At 38.5% G+C, this 14,805-nt stretch overlaps 2 protein-coding genes across 8 annotated transcripts; one reads left to right on the forward strand and one right to left on the reverse strand.

Moving 5' to 3' along the window:
• Window positions 1–503: 503 nt before the first annotated feature.
• LOC122018738 (F-box/LRR-repeat protein 10-like) lies at window positions 504–4,443 on the forward strand. Its single transcript, XM_042576139.1, has 4 exons — window positions 504–837; window positions 916–1,121; window positions 2,184–2,277; window positions 2,845–4,443. Exons 1-4 carry the CDS (start codon window positions 613–615, stop codon window positions 4,258–4,260), a joined length of 1,941 nt encoding a protein of 646 aa, XP_042432073.1. The 5' UTR covers window positions 504–612; the 3' UTR covers window positions 4,261–4,443.
• A 354-nt stretch (window positions 4,444–4,797) lies between these two features.
• On the reverse strand, window positions 4,798–12,863 carry LOC122018739 (dolichol-phosphate mannosyltransferase subunit 1-like). Of its 7 annotated transcripts, none has more exons than XM_042576146.1 (10): window positions 12,196–12,631; window positions 11,421–12,111; window positions 8,580–8,745; window positions 7,573–7,682; window positions 7,449–7,482; window positions 7,299–7,375; window positions 7,189–7,214; window positions 5,555–5,719; window positions 5,328–5,442; window positions 4,798–5,218 (listed from the first exon to the last, which is right to left on the reverse strand). In XM_042576146.1, the coding sequence occupies exons 3-10, from the start codon at window positions 8,629–8,631 to the stop codon at window positions 5,114–5,116; spliced, it is 684 nt and encodes a 227-aa protein (XP_042432080.1). In that variant the 5' UTR covers window positions 8,632–8,745; window positions 11,421–12,111; window positions 12,196–12,631; the 3' UTR covers window positions 4,798–5,113. The 7 variants fall into 7 exon arrangements, with proteins under 7 accessions (XP_042432080.1, XP_042432075.1, XP_042432078.1 ...); XM_042576141.1 differs by having other exon boundaries at window positions 7,573–7,672; window positions 12,196–12,627; XM_042576144.1 differs by lacking the exons at window positions 11,421–12,111; window positions 12,196–12,631 and adding an exon at window positions 12,703–12,863.
• Between the last annotated feature and the right edge of the window lie 1,942 nt (window positions 12,864–14,805).

A 14,805-nucleotide genomic window follows, 5' to 3' on the forward strand; every position in this document is an offset into this window, starting at 1 on the left:
CTGCACATCATCTCCCTTGAGCGCCGGTTGTTTGACTTCTCTTCGTAGCAGAGGCGACGGCGGGTCGAAGCCTTTTCCCTAGTCCGGGCATGATTTGCCCGACCGGTTGATGTCATCTACGTGTTGACCACTTTGACTTTGACCTCCACTGTGATAACGAAATGGGACCCTTCATCATCATCGTATCAGTATTATTATTTAAAGTACAATACCATAATAATGATGCGGTTAATGATCATATAATTTATCTCTTTTGTATATTGAGTTATTTTTTACTATAATTTGAATATAACACAGTAATAATTGACAAGATTGATAAACTAAGAAATAAATATGTCGTTTAGAAAATCTAAGTATAAAATTTTTCAAATTAAGTACGCTGATCAAATTAACTAAAAAAAAATCAATTCTTCTTTTAATATTTTTTTAATAAAAATGTCTGATTTTTTATTATTTATTTATTTTTATTTTCATCAAGCGCAACCTTAAAAAACGTTGAGATCGAACGGTGTTTGTCTTTGCCGTGGAGAAACAGAAGGAAGAAATCCAGGAGATGCTCTGAATCCCCTTCCTCGGCCACGTTCAACGCTTGGGAGTCAGCCGGATCTGGAGATGGCCGACGAAGAGGTCGGCACTGCGCTCGAGCTCGGTGATCAAGGAGCGCATCCCCCTGATTCATCACCGCTGGCGCTCGAGCACTACCTCCCCTTCGCCATCCTCGCTTCGATCCTCTCCCGCCTCGACCCTCGTTCCCTCTGTTCGGCTGCTGCCACCTGCCGCTCCCTTCGCGGTGCCGCGTGCCATGCATTGTCCTTCGTCCCTTCTTTTAACCTCCTTGTATTATAGCCGTCTCCTACATCCTTTGGCATCTCGTTTCGCAAGGATTTGACCCTTGTTTGGGATTTGTGATTACAGGAAATCGCGCCGACTGCGGATCTTCTGGAGCCGCTACTACCTCCAAATCCGTACCTGAAGAGCTTGAAGCTGGACTGCAGTCGCCTTGATGATTCGTCGATCAGGTTCTTGATCAGGCCTTCTCTTCAAGACTTGTGTCTCCATAATTGCGAAAATTTGAGTGGAAGGCTTCTCGCTGAAATTGGTGGCAAGTGCCGAGATCTGAGGTAATAGATGTATATCGACCCAAAACCATACTCTTTACAAAAAAGGAAAAAAAAAATAATCAATTTTGTGATTCTCTGCTACAAATTTTCAATTTTTAATGTCCAGATTAATGATCTACACACATATATTTGCTATTACAAAGTGGAATAGTGTTTTTGGAGCTTCACAATCCAGTAAACGATCCCATTAGCAAACAAACTATTGACTATTCTCCAGCTCTTTAGTGCTTAGAATCCATACCTAGCTTACAGGTGCTAAATCTCTTCCTGGTCAGGTTGTTGTTATGCACTACCACCACCACCATAACCTATTGTTTTGGCTCTGGAAAGTCAGAGAAAGGATGCATTGATTATAAGATTAGGTCATGGATGGTGCTTTGGCTCTGGACAAGAATGACATAAACCAATGGATCTGGCTAATATTGAAGTGCATGAGCTCATTTGGTTTGCCATGAACTTGCTTATTGAGTGTGATGATGAACACATTAATTTCTTCCTTTTTATCTTTGTTACGGCACTGCATGCTTTTAGTTGAATGTGATGAGTCTTGACTAATTGTGAACTCAACTACATGCTAGCTACATGGATCTTATCTTGCCACTGAATTCAAATGTAGTTGAGATCGATGCCCATAAATTTTTTTATATTTGCTCTAGGATGGATATCAGAGAGTAATCAATCCTCAAAAGCATTTGATTTTGAGACTGACATTGGCATTTATTTATTTTTTTTGAACCACTATAGAGAAAAGTGCATAACTTGCTCATAGGCTTTGAATTGAAACCAAATTCACTTCCATAAATATAGTTTGGTGGTTTATTGTTCTTCTTGATCCTCAAAGACTTAATAATTGTAAAATGTTTTTATAGAAAATTAGTTCAAAATGCTCTGATATTGGTTGCAAGTTTCCTCAATTGTAGAATGCAATGATGCATAACTTTCCTTTATAGTACGATACAGCACATTGTGAGTCCCAACTACTTGGTTTAAGCTATTCAAAAATTATCCTTGAATTCAATCTAAGAATGTATCTCCTGTGTTGATTGATTTTACCTTTGATAGGTCCCTGTCTTTAAGCTCCCTAGCTGAACGTAGAGGACTCTCATTTGTTTTTGCTGATCTAGAGGAATTGCTTACTGGTTGTTCTCAGTTAGAGGTGAGTTAAAATTATCTCATCTAAATCATTGTACTGTAGATATTGATTTCATGCTGAGAAAGAGGGAGAGGGAGGAAGGAATCAATGTTTTGAGTAAAGATTGCAGGGAGGGAGGAAGAAAATCAATATTTAAGAAAACATAGACATGTCTAGTTGCTTATTATTTGAGGAAGTCAATAGAAAAACAGATATGGAAAGGAAATCATCTAGAGAGTTATCCTGTTGATCAAACCTGACAGATAGTGTTTATTAGCTTATGATCCTGATGTGTGATTGATATGATATATGGATCTTGGAGCTTACTATTAATGGTAGAATGATGTGTTTATATGTTGATTTTCACTAGTTTCTTCTTGCTGGAAATGCATATTTAAAATTCTGAAAACAATTTGGGAAAAACTTTTATTTTATTTCTTTCTAATATACTATGATTGAGGATGACTTCCAAGGTTGTGCTGAGTAATGTGCACAGCACCATCCATTCCATCATTATGCATAGTAAATTATTCTATTTTAGTGCATCTTGCTATAATACTGGAGAAATGATCTATTTTTTTCTTCTTATAGACACTCACTTTGGCACTTGATTTTTCCTCATTCGACCATCCCAATTTTGGCCAAGTATGGGCAAATGCCTCTGTAGTTCTTTCTTGCCTGGAGATCGGATATATACCCATGACAATGTTGATGGAACTGCTCAGTGCAACAGTGAAATCACTTCACCCCTCAAGTCCTGTTAAAAAACCATCAATGTTTCCCAGCCTTCAGATGCTATGCCTTTCAGTGGACTATATCACAGATCACTTAGTTGGTTTTATTTCAAAGGGCTTCCCGTTATTGTCATCGTTGGATCTTCAAGATGCCCCTATCATGGAACCTATATTGACTTCTGATCTCACTAATGCTGGGCTTCAACAGATAAACTCACATGGTAAATTGAAGCACATTTCTCTTTTACGCAGTCAGGAGTTCATGTTCACCTATTTCCGCCGAGTTAATGATGTCGGCTTTCTTTTAATGTCTGATGGTTGCTCCACATTGGAAAGTATCTGTCTTGGGGGCTTTTGCCGTGTTACAGATACTGGTTTCAGAGCCATAATACACTCTTGTCCTAACCTACGGAAATTCAGGGTGTCTCATGGGAGTCAACTCACAGATCTTGTTTTCCATGACATTTCTGCCACTTCCCTTTTGCTAACGCATGTTAGCTTGAGGTGGTGTAATTTGTTAAGCAATCTTGGTGTTGTGGGTTTGTCTGATAACAAGCAGCTGACGGTTCTTGATCTGAGAGATTGTCGGAATCTGGGTGATGAGGCTGTAAAGGCTTTAAGTTATCTACCCAAGTTACAAGTGTTGTTGTTGGATGGCAGTGATACTACCGATAAAGGATTGTCTTACCTGGGCAATGGCAGTTGTCCATTGTTTTCATTGTCTCTTAGAGGCTGTCGAAGAATCACATCGAATGGCATTTCATCTCTATTTGGTGGTGGCTCAGTGAATCAGAGCTTGCAAGTGTTGGACCTCTCTAGGCTTCCCAATCTCACAGACGAGGCCATTTTGGCACTTGCTAAAAGTAGGATACAGATCGTTGAACTTCGTATCAGAGGTTGTCCAAATATCGGAGATGTATCTGTCATGGCTTTAGCATCCATGCAAATCGAAGGCAGCTCACCTGGGAGCAGCTTGTGTGTGCTGGACGTTTATGAATGTGGTTTAATCACACCACTCGCATTTCGGTGGTTTAAGAGGCCTTACTTCCCAAGTTTGAGATGGCTGGGAATGAGCGGAAGCCTGAATAGAGATATGGTAGATGCTTTACTGAGAACCCGCCCTTTCTTGCGCTTAGCATGTCGCGGCGAGGAGCTAGGGATGACTTTCCTCGACAATGCAAGTAGATGGTACAGCAATGAGGAGGAAGAAATGGATGAACTTGAAAAGTGGCTTTTGGAAGGCGAGGACGAAATGGAAGATGACTCAAACTAGTGATCACTCTCCTAACATTTGGATGTTTTTCTCTTGGTTGTCGATGTTGCTGCTGTATTTATACTCATGGAACCTTGTCAGTTCTTTATCTTGTATATTATCGTCAAAATGCTAATTGTCGACTCTACTATGATATATCTCTGCCTCAAGTATTGAGATTTGGATTCTTTTCAGTTCTTCAAAGATCACTGTCCAATTGTACACCAAGGTTTCAATTTGAGGCATACCCATTAGTTTGAACATAATCTAACCTGCAGACTGTTCAATTCGATTCTTAGAAGTTCAGCGTAGCAAGTCGAATTAAATATTTATGAATCTGTTTATATTCGTTTAATATTATAAAATACATTTAATAGATAGTTTTAAATATTAATAAATTTGATTTGTTAATAATTATGAATAAAATTCATGCATAATTCCGTTGAACAGGCGACGTGCTTCATGGCGGCGAGGTCGGGAGGCAGACGAGGTGCAGGATGGCTTCACGACCAGGCGAAGGTTTGATTGACGAATTCCGTCGAACACTCGGGCAGCAGCAGTCGAAGGTAGGGGAGGCAAGATTATAAAGAAGAATGGACCGGTACAGTTGGTTTAGTGTGCGTATTACGACACAAATAAGCAAACTAGAACTTGAGCATACAAGAAATAGTCTGGATTAAATTATTATCCTTCAAATAGTAGTGAAAAAAATTGCTGCTGCTGAAGAACATAACCTGTTTGAGCGAGATGGTAGAGAATATGTTCCGGCCGGGTTAATGGAAAATCCTGCTTGTTGATTTTCCAACAAAAAGGTGTGAAGTTGCAGTTATGATCAATTGATGACAGTGGAAGTACTCACTGATTTGTTCCTTGTTTAGGTTGTAAACAACAGGTACACCAGGCCTTTTAGGTATTGGACTATTTCAGATCCGCCGAGTTTTGAGCTCCCATAAACTCTGTCCACGAAAGTTATTGGAACCTACAATTTTTGCATTACAAAACAATTTAGCTTTCAAGCAAATTTTAACATGCGCAAACGATAATCTTAATAGTTCACTGCAATGCTAAAGATAAATCTATTATCTTGCCTCTTCGATGTGATAGCCCTTCCTGCTAGCTCTGACGATAATCTCCATCTGAAAAACATATCCTTTACTCACGCATGAACTTATGACATCTTCGAAAGCACTCCTCTCATACAGTCTGCAAAACATGTTCCACTAGGATTTATGCATGAGCTTAATGTAGCAGCTGCTTGCTTCAGAGGCCAACCAGAATGAAGAAAAGTGTAATTATATGTACAAATACGAATTACCTAAAAGAACCAGTCAGATCGGATACACCTGGCCATAGAAGTGTCTGTGCAAGTACATTTGCTCCCCTACTTGTGAGTTTACGCATAAGGTTCCATCCATGCACACCACCATGCCGGACATAGCGGGTTCCTGTAACTATACTTGCACCAGTTTGGATTTGCTTCCTAGGAAACATAAACATCAAGATTCAATTCTGTCAACATTGACTTTTGGGGTTCAGTTTAAGACTACAAATGTGCCAAAAAGTATCATGTCCTATAAAAATACAAGAAGCCATATGGAATATGTGACCATATGCTAGTAACGATGAATTTTAAATGATTCAAACAATGACTAGAAAGGAGCTTATTTGAGATTAGCCACATTGATTTTTCAGCCATTCAACTCTATTAACAATTCTAGTGCACTACAACCAAACAAGAGTCTCATTAAATAGTGTAGTCATTTTACAGTTTTTTCCCCTCCTGAATCAATTCATTCACAGCTCTTAATACATGGCAGAAGACACTTAAAAAAATGTTTTATGTTCATCCCCAACTATGCTACTACCCAGAACAGTGATCATTTCTCACAATCGCTCTTGTATATGCTTGTATCTTCCACTTTGTATATAACACATGATATTACCAAAAGCATAATCAATTGTAAGACAAATCAAGACTGGTATCAATAGACAGCCCATAAAAGCCTACCTTCTACATAAATTGTATTTGGCAAGCAGATGAATTAGATGCACCCTTACCTATCCCATTAACCATGCACAAAATGATTCTACAACCCACCCTATTGTCTAAAAATGTAATTGTTGATACCATAAACTTTTGAATGCCTAAATTTTCAACTAAACTTAAACACTATTGATTCTTGGTGTAGTCCTATAATGAAATTTGCTCTAACTGTTTATTTCATATATTTACATGCATAGCTGTCAAGATGAGTTTTGCAACATGCCAAAGGCGAACCAATTAACGTGTCACCATTTCAGACTCATGTTAGGATGTCAGTCCTGAAACAACCCCTGCAATGACATATAGATCATGTTCCTTGAACTGCCAGATTCAAATTTTAATAAACTGATATTGCATTCTAACTTTCAAACACCAATATTGCAGTTTATTAAAAAAGGTACTAACGCAACTTGTTTCTTAAGTTTAAACCTACTCACCAGTCATGCTATAAATTCAATAACCGTGGTTGATATCCTAGAGATGAAAACATGAACATGGAGTTTCAACAAGATTATGTTGCACCTTGTTCTTTCTTCAGTTTCTGTTAATAATGTGAAACTGCAACATTTTTTACTCTTGTTCATGTTTTTTTTTGCAAAATTATTATTTTCCTTGTAACAGAAAATTTCACTTTGGCAGTATGATGAACAGGTTGTCTTCAAAAACAATGAATTTGTATGTCTAACTACCTTCCATGAATCAAGGGTGAGATAACTATGTCTGCATGAAATACCTATGTCTCTACAGTCTATGAAAACATTTACAGAAGTCTGATCTAAAATTCAGTTATCAATAATCATAGTTGTAGCTACTAAATACTTTTCTATCAATAGCTTATTTATATCCATACCAACTTTTGCCGTAGTATTTTTTAAAGTTTTTCAAATGCTAAGTAAAATCAGTACCTGATGAAGTTGGGCAAGTATTTTGGCTGCACACAAGAAAATGATTGTTAGGATTAACAAAAATACTGCAGAAATTTAATATCAACAAATTGCCATAATCAAGCACATACATGGTGTGAGAGATCTGCATCCATGATTATTATGTAATCACCAGATGCATGCTTAAATCCATGGACGTAAGCAGTTCCTACACATTATTTACCCATTTCAATGATTAGGCATGAATTTGCTACCTAAACCAAAACAAGCTGCAGCCGTACCTAGACCAAGCTTCTTTGGCCTTGCTCGTAGTAGCTGACAGAATTACATTATATATAAATAAGGCATTGACAACAATACAAAATCATTGACTACCATTATTAATAATCCAACTAGACTACTCACAATGCGATCTTTCCCATAGACATCCTGTAGTTGTTTTATGATATCTTGAGTTCCATCAGGACTTCCATCATCTACAATAATGACTTCAAACTCGGACTCCCTAGCAAAAGCTGAACAAATATTTACTCCGATTCTCAACAAATACTATGGATAAATAGATGTTGACCAGAGAGATTAAAAGCTATCAGAATATATAAATCAGATCCCAAGGTTAGTTTAGAAAATGAGAACATTGATTAATAACAAATTCCTTGAGATAATCAAAATATTTGGAAGAAACAATGAGCAGTAGAGTATTTATTCCAAGGTTAATTTTTCACCAAGTCATTCACATCGGCATTTATATCATAAGGCGGATAAAGGAAACAACAGCTGTTTCAGATAAATGTAGGAAGAAAAACAATCACTGACTTCAACCATCATCACACAAGAACAAGATGTGATCTGAGTGTGAAGCAGGAATATACAGTTCCCTCACTATAACTCCATACCATTCTAGTTACAGTTTGTGGGGAGAAAAAAAACATCATTAGAAAAAGTTTCTCGTCTCGTCTTATCAAGATTTTAAAAAGCATATGCAAGTGAAATGCAATCGGATATCGCATAAAGCATATGCAGTATATGGGCCACCCGTGAAGCATTAAAGAAAAATAAGTAAAAGTAATTGTATTGACAACCATGTATAGCAATACATAAAACTTACATATACCGCATAATATATCAAATTAATTAACTTGAATTATTCATAATTGATAATTTCATATACAAAAATATATAAAAACCTAAGCTATCCATAGAATAACGCACATTATGACATTAGTGAATCAATCACTTGATATTGATAATTTAGGGTTAGCCATGCTGATGTATTTTATAAAACAAGTAGACAGACATTCACCAATAAGTTCTATTTGAATAACCCGTATATTAGTATGTTTTATTTGCCACAGTGAACTAAAGAGTTTTTTTAAGCATGAGTTGAAAAATAAGGAGGGAGTCAGGCATACTGAAGATGTTTGAAGATGAGGTAGATGACAAGGGCAATGTTGAGACGCTCATTGTATGTTGGAATTATGATGCTATACTTCTTCCTCTTCATTTTGTTAGCAGCCATTATCTTTTCATATTCATCTGTATCAATCTCCTCCAACTTTGCCATACCCCCTTTTGGCACTGATAGAAAATAATGAAAACAGATCTGAACAATGTCAACAGGACAGACACCTGATACCAACAAAATATCAACAGCAAACTTGTATCCAGCCCTTTCATGTTTCAAAAGGCAAGAGAATAACATAGTTTACAACCAAACAATGGAGACTTCTCAAGTCTCCCAACTAAGAGAGCTTCCGATGTTTGCTTATCTGACAAAATAAGTAATCTCATATACCCGAATAAAGCACTAGGCAGCTTTGTCAAAAGGCGTTAGTCCTCAAGGGTTCATTACCACATTGCCAAATGAGCCAAACCGGGCAGCACATGGAGGCAAACTTAAATTAATTCATCAAATTTATCAGGCTATTAGACTAATTCTACTTCGATTATAGATAAAAACAATCTGGGCTTTCTGTGAGTGCATGAGGCAATTTAGTGCAACAGAATTTTAAGCATCAGTCAATGTCACAAATGAGTGATCTGAACTAGAAGCGACTTGACTTAAACATTTACACTGTAATATTCAGTCCGTAGGTTTGCTCATAGGTTTGGCAGGTTAAACCTATGAAAATAGTTGAAAGCAACATTGTATTTACCACAAACTATACAAGTACAACCTCCAAGCTATATGATTTTCCTCTCCCTCAATTTTAACTACTACAGGATTCTCAATAACAAGGAAATTAAAACATCTAAGCTAATACACTATTCTTCTCCCTAGAGTTTTACTAAAAGGTTTGCAATAATAAATTCATTGTAGCCAGAAACAAGGTTGTATTTCGAGAATAATGAATTTGTTGGGGATTCAATCAAAGTCCTGTATTGAAAGATTTCGCCTTGAACAAAGTTGTGGGAGGTCCAGAGTAGATCAAGAGTGACTAGATGCTTGCAAGGAGGCCCGGAGCAGGTCAGGGTGACCGGATGCTCGCAGGAAGGCCCGAGGCAGATCAAAAGTGGCCGGATGTGGATGCCTGTTGGGAAGGCCCGAGACAGGTCAGGATGACCGAATGTTCCTAGAAAGGCCCAAAACAAATCAGGGTGACCGAATGTTCATAAGGAGGTTCGGAGCAGGTCAAGATGATCGGATGCTCGCGAGGAGGCTCAAAGTAGGTCAAGGTGAGCAGGATGCTCACAGTTCAGACTAGGTCAAGGTGATCGAGTGCAAATGCTTGCGGGAAGATCCGGAGCAAGTTAGGTTGACCGGATACTCACGAGGAGGGCCCGAAGCAAGTCAAGTGACCGAATGCTCGCGGGGAGGACCCGAAACAGGTTAGGTGACCGAACGTAGATGTTTGCAGAGAGGCCCGGAGCAGGTCAGGTCAAGAGTGACCAAACGCAGATGCTTGCAAAGAGGCCCAGAGCATGTCAGGTTGACCGCATACTCACAAGGAGGGCCCGGAGCAGGTCAGGATAACTGGATGCTCGCGGAGAGACCCGAAGCACATCAAGAGTGGTCGGATGCTCGCGGGGAGGCCCGGACCATGAGAGCAATTGCGGTCCTCGCATGAGGGGAGGATTATTAGGGATTCAATCAAAGTCTCACATTAGAAAGATTTGGTAAAGATCATGGGTTTAAAAGGATGTAAGATATCTCCATTGGCATGAGGCATTTTGGGCAGAGCACAAGAGCTAAGCCATGAGGGCTTAGACCCAAAATGGACAATATCATATCATTATGGAGATATGTGAATATCCTTTTGGGCACAACAAAATCAAATTAATAATCTATAAAAAATTGCCTTAATTAAAATTACTACTATCACTTGTTGTATTGCATTAATCAATTTCAGTCTTTTGATGTTCACATGATAATGGAAAGCTAAACGGAGGAAAAAATTACGATCTTTTAGTGAGAAGACAAAGAAGTCTTCCATACCTAATTCTCAGATTTTGCTTTTAGGGCCACACCGGAATTGTGGAACCCAGTTGCCCGATGCTATCACCTCTTTACAGTGATGCTGGAGAGGATGAATCAAAGCCGAGTGACCAAGAGAAGACGCCAAAGGTGATGACAAGCCAACTCAATTCGTTGTCAAGTGCCCAAGAAGGACGAGCCGTTGCCGCCATGCCGTGAGCGAGATCACGAGCATCAATACAGGATCCCCATTAATTAATTAATTGCTCCCTTTTAAAATTTCATAAAAAATTCCTAATTATATCACAATTTACAATAGGGCACCCCTTATTTCCCAGTTCAGATCTTCTGTCCAGACGCGCGTCACATGCTTGTTGTTTAGTGAGTGGGGCACGGGGATAGAGAGAGTTTGAGACAGAAGATCCGAACTGCATTAATAGTCACAAAACTTATTAATGCACATACTACTTTGTTTAGTTTAGTCATCACAACTTTGTTATACTGTTAAGCTGAATTAATCGGTACAATAATTTCTCAAGTGTACAGATAACTAGTTTGTGGATGCTACCAAATTTATTCCTTAGAAAAGGAAACCTTATGTGAAAATTTTATGAACAGATCTTTGCAAACCATACAAAGACTCTGATGGGGTTCTCCTAATTAGCTTTAATATAGGATATTGTTACACATTTTATGAATAGATGGTAAATCAAGTTTTTGACAAACTATACTAGACATTATTTAGCTCTTTTTTTTATGAAGTTCACATGATGATGGAAAGCTAATCGGAGGAAAAAATTATGATCTTTTAATGAGAAGACAAAGAAGTCTTCCATACCTAATTCTCGAATTTTGCTTTTAGGGCCACACCGGAATCATGGAACCCGGTAGCCTGATGCTATCACCTATTTATGGTGCTACTGGAGAGGATGAATCAAAGTCGAGTGTCCAAGAGAAGACGCTGAAGGTGATGACGAGCCAACTTAGTTCGCCATCAAGTGCCTAAAAAGGACGAGTCGTCGCCGTCGTGCCGCAAGCGAGATCGCGAGCATTAGAGGAACTCACAATACAAGATTCCCATTAATTAATTAATTGCCCCCTTTTAAAATTTCATAAAAAATTCCTAATTATAATTTACAAAAGGGCACCCCTTGTTTCCCAGTTTGAATCTTCTGTCTCAAATTCTCTCTGTCCCTGTGTCCCACTCGCTAAACGACAAACATGTGACGCACATCAAGAAAGAAGATCCGAATTGGGAAATAAGGGGTGTCGTACGATTAATTAGGAATTTTTTATAAAATTTTAAAAGGGAGCAATTAATTAATTAATGGAGATTTTGTATTGTGAGTTCCTTTAACGCTCGCAATCTTGCTTGCGGCACAGCGGTGACGGCTCATCCTTCTTGGGCACTTGACGGCAAACTAAGTTGGCTCATCATCACCTTCGACGTCTTCTCTTGGTCATTCGGCTTCATCCTCTCCGACAGAGCCCTAAATAGGGGACGGAGCTGGAGCTTGCAACAGTTACTGCTGCAAATGAGAATCCAATCGAGGAGTTACTAGCTAGAGCAGCTGAGGCTAGACTACAGCTTCAAGCTGCAATGAATAACTTACCTGATGCTATAGAGGGACCACCTTTGTCGACTTTGGGAGGGGAAGGAGCTGGAGCTGCTGTCAACGAAGGAAGGGGGCAGAGTTGGCGGAGCTGGCGGGAGGGAACATCTCCGGGTCAGGCGCTGATGAGCACATTGAACTACCCATGTAGCTGAGAGCCCTCACAGCCCAGTCACAATGACGCAATTATCAGGGGTGCGCTCTACCACTGAGCTAATAGCCCCGTCATGTGGGCCTCCTACTGGGAGGCCTGCTATGCCAAAAGCTAGAAAACCCATCCCTGTCTTTCCTTTTTACGTCTGCATGTCATCACACGGGAGGGACATGGGGCGTAAAAAAAATCCTATCAACTAACTTGTTCCGATCTAGGATAATAAGATCATGAGCTTAGTCTTACTTCACCGAAATGAAAGAAAGACTTCCATGTCCGAGCTTTGCTCGGACGTAACTGCAGAAGGGATAGGGAGGAAAGGATTTAGGGCACAGAGAAGGATTTCGTCGACTCACTGTACGGAGGGAGCGGACGCAGGCTGGTTGCCGTCGACTTCGGGAGGGTACGGAGCTGGCGGCGCTGGCGGGAGGGGACGGAGTTGGCGGCGCTGGCGGGATCGGACGGACGGGACGAAAGACCTTAGGGCACGAAGGGGTTCGACGAACATTTGCTTTTGGGACGCGCTTTGCACGCGTGTCAACATGTTTGTCGTTATTCGAGAATCGGCACAGAAGAGATCCGAACCGGTTAAATTAAATCTTACTTTTCCTATTTTCTCTGGTTATTTTTTTCCTCTATCCTATAAATGTAATCTAGACAGATCTAATTCGATTTATTTCATGCCTGATAAATTCCTAAACGGTAAAGAGTCCAATAATACCTTTCATTATTTATTTTAATTTCTCAAAATATATTAAAACTTTATTAAAAATTTAACTTTAAATCCAATGTGGGCTCATATTAGGCGTAATGCAAATCATATCAGGCTCAATATTGATCTATATAATTTATATCATATTCATGTTGGAATTTAGGTGACATTTGGTTCTCTCATAAAAATTAGAATGGAAATAAGTATCATAGTATTATGAAATGATAATGGATATGAGTTTTAGTATCATTCTTATAAATAATATTTAATTAGTTGAATATTTTTAATCAGAATAACCTTAAATTTTCTTTTTTACCTTTATAGGAAAATAAGAGAAAAAATTAGATATACGGAGAAAGTTTAATATGAGAGAAAATAATGATGAGAGAGAATAATGAGAAAGAAAATGTAATGAGAGAGAAAGTATGATGGAAAAAAATGAAGAGAGTGAAAGTGTAATGAGAGAAGATGAGAAGAGAGAGCATGATAGAAGAGATTGAGGAGAGAAAAAAATATGATGAGAGAAAAAGTGTGCTGAAATAGAAAGTGTGATGGGAAAAAATGAAAAGAGAGAAAGTGTGATGAGAGAAAATGAGGAGAGATTGAGGAGAGAGAAAGTACGATAAGAGAGAATGATGAGAGAGAAAGTGTGATGGGAAAAATGAAAAGAGAGAAAGTGTGATGAGAGAAAATGAGCAGGGAGAGTGATGGGAGAAAATGAAGAGAAAGAAAGTGTGATGAAATAAAATGATGAGAGAGAGTATGGTAGAAAAGATTGAGAAGAGAAAAAGTATGATGAAAGAGAATGTGTGATGAAAAAAATGAGGAGGGCGTGTGTAATGGGAGAGAATGTGTGATAGAAGAGAATGAAGAGAGAGAAAATAAGAAGAGAGTGTGTGTGTGATGGAAGAGAATATAGGGAGAAAATTGTAGAGAATGTGTGATGAGAGAGAATGAGGAGAGAGAAAGTATATTGAGAGAAAAAATATGATGAGAGAATGAGGAGAGAGAAAGTATGATGAGAGAGAAGAAGGAGAGAGAAAGTGAAATGAAAAAAATTGAACAAATATATTAAGTGTATTTTTATCCAAAACTTAATTTTCATTCTCATTCTTATCAAAACTAAAGGGAAGAGGTGGGTTTCATCAATACCCAAATTTTTTGATTTCATTCCAAAATCTTGATTCCATTCCCATCAATCAAACACAAGGTTTGGAAATGAATTCATTCCTTCATTCCCAAACCCCTAAACTAAACATCACCTTAGATATGATTCTTTCTTATTATGCAATTCTTTCTTATTACATTTTACATTCAGAGAAATTGAAATAAATAATGAAGAACACCGTTGGATTCTCTGCAATCTAAGAAATTCACTGATGGACCTATATAGTTCCGATTGAATCCATTTTAGGTCCTATGGATTTCTAAAGTTGCAAAGAGTTCAATGGTACTTTCGATTGCTTATTTCAACTTCTCTGATGGTGTTAAAATATTATTAGAAGAATTCAGCTCTAAATCCCAACGTGGGCCCATGTTGGACCTGATATGAACCTGTGGTGTCCTCTATTGCTTATTTAAGCTTCTCCAAAAGTGTTAAAATATTATTGGAAGAATCGACTCTAAACCCCAACATGAGCCCACGTTGGGCCTAATATGAATCATATCAGGCTTGATATGATTCCATATCAGGTTTGATATGGATTTGATATGATTCCATATCAGGCCCAACGTGGGTCTGATATGA

The sequence above is a fragment of the Zingiber officinale genome, chromosome 9A, assembly GCF_018446385.1.
Source record: "Zingiber officinale cultivar Zhangliang chromosome 9A, Zo_v1.1, whole genome shotgun sequence".
Taxonomy (NCBI): domain Eukaryota; kingdom Viridiplantae; phylum Streptophyta; class Magnoliopsida; order Zingiberales; family Zingiberaceae; genus Zingiber; species Zingiber officinale.

What these genes read in the sequence shown, in the direction of transcription:
- LOC122018739 (XM_042576141.1), bottom strand. Translation starts at nt 8,731, where the DNA reads ATGGCAAAGTTGGAGGAGATTGATACAGATGAATATGAAAAGATAATG. An exon ending in ATGCAGATCTCTCACACCAT is followed by an intron (nt 7,215 to 7,298) that starts GTATGTGCTTGA and finishes TCTTGTGTGCAG; the next exon opens with CCAAAATACTTGCCCAACTT. An exon ending in TACTTGCCCAACTTCATCAG is followed by an intron (nt 5,720 to 7,188) that starts GTACTGATTTTA and finishes TATGTTTCCTAG; the next exon opens with GAAGCAAATCCAAACTGGTG.
- LOC122018738 (XM_042576139.1), top strand. Translation starts at nt 613, where the DNA reads ATGGCCGACGAAGAGGTCGGCACTGCGCTCGAGCTCGGTGATCAAGGA. An exon ending in TCCCTTCTTTTAACCTCCTT is followed by an intron (nt 838 to 915) that starts GTATTATAGCCG and finishes TTGTGATTACAG; the next exon opens with GAAATCGCGCCGACTGCGGA. An exon ending in CTGGTTGTTCTCAGTTAGAG is followed by an intron (nt 2,278 to 2,844) that starts GTGAGTTAAAAT and finishes TTCTTCTTATAG; the next exon opens with ACACTCACTTTGGCACTTGA.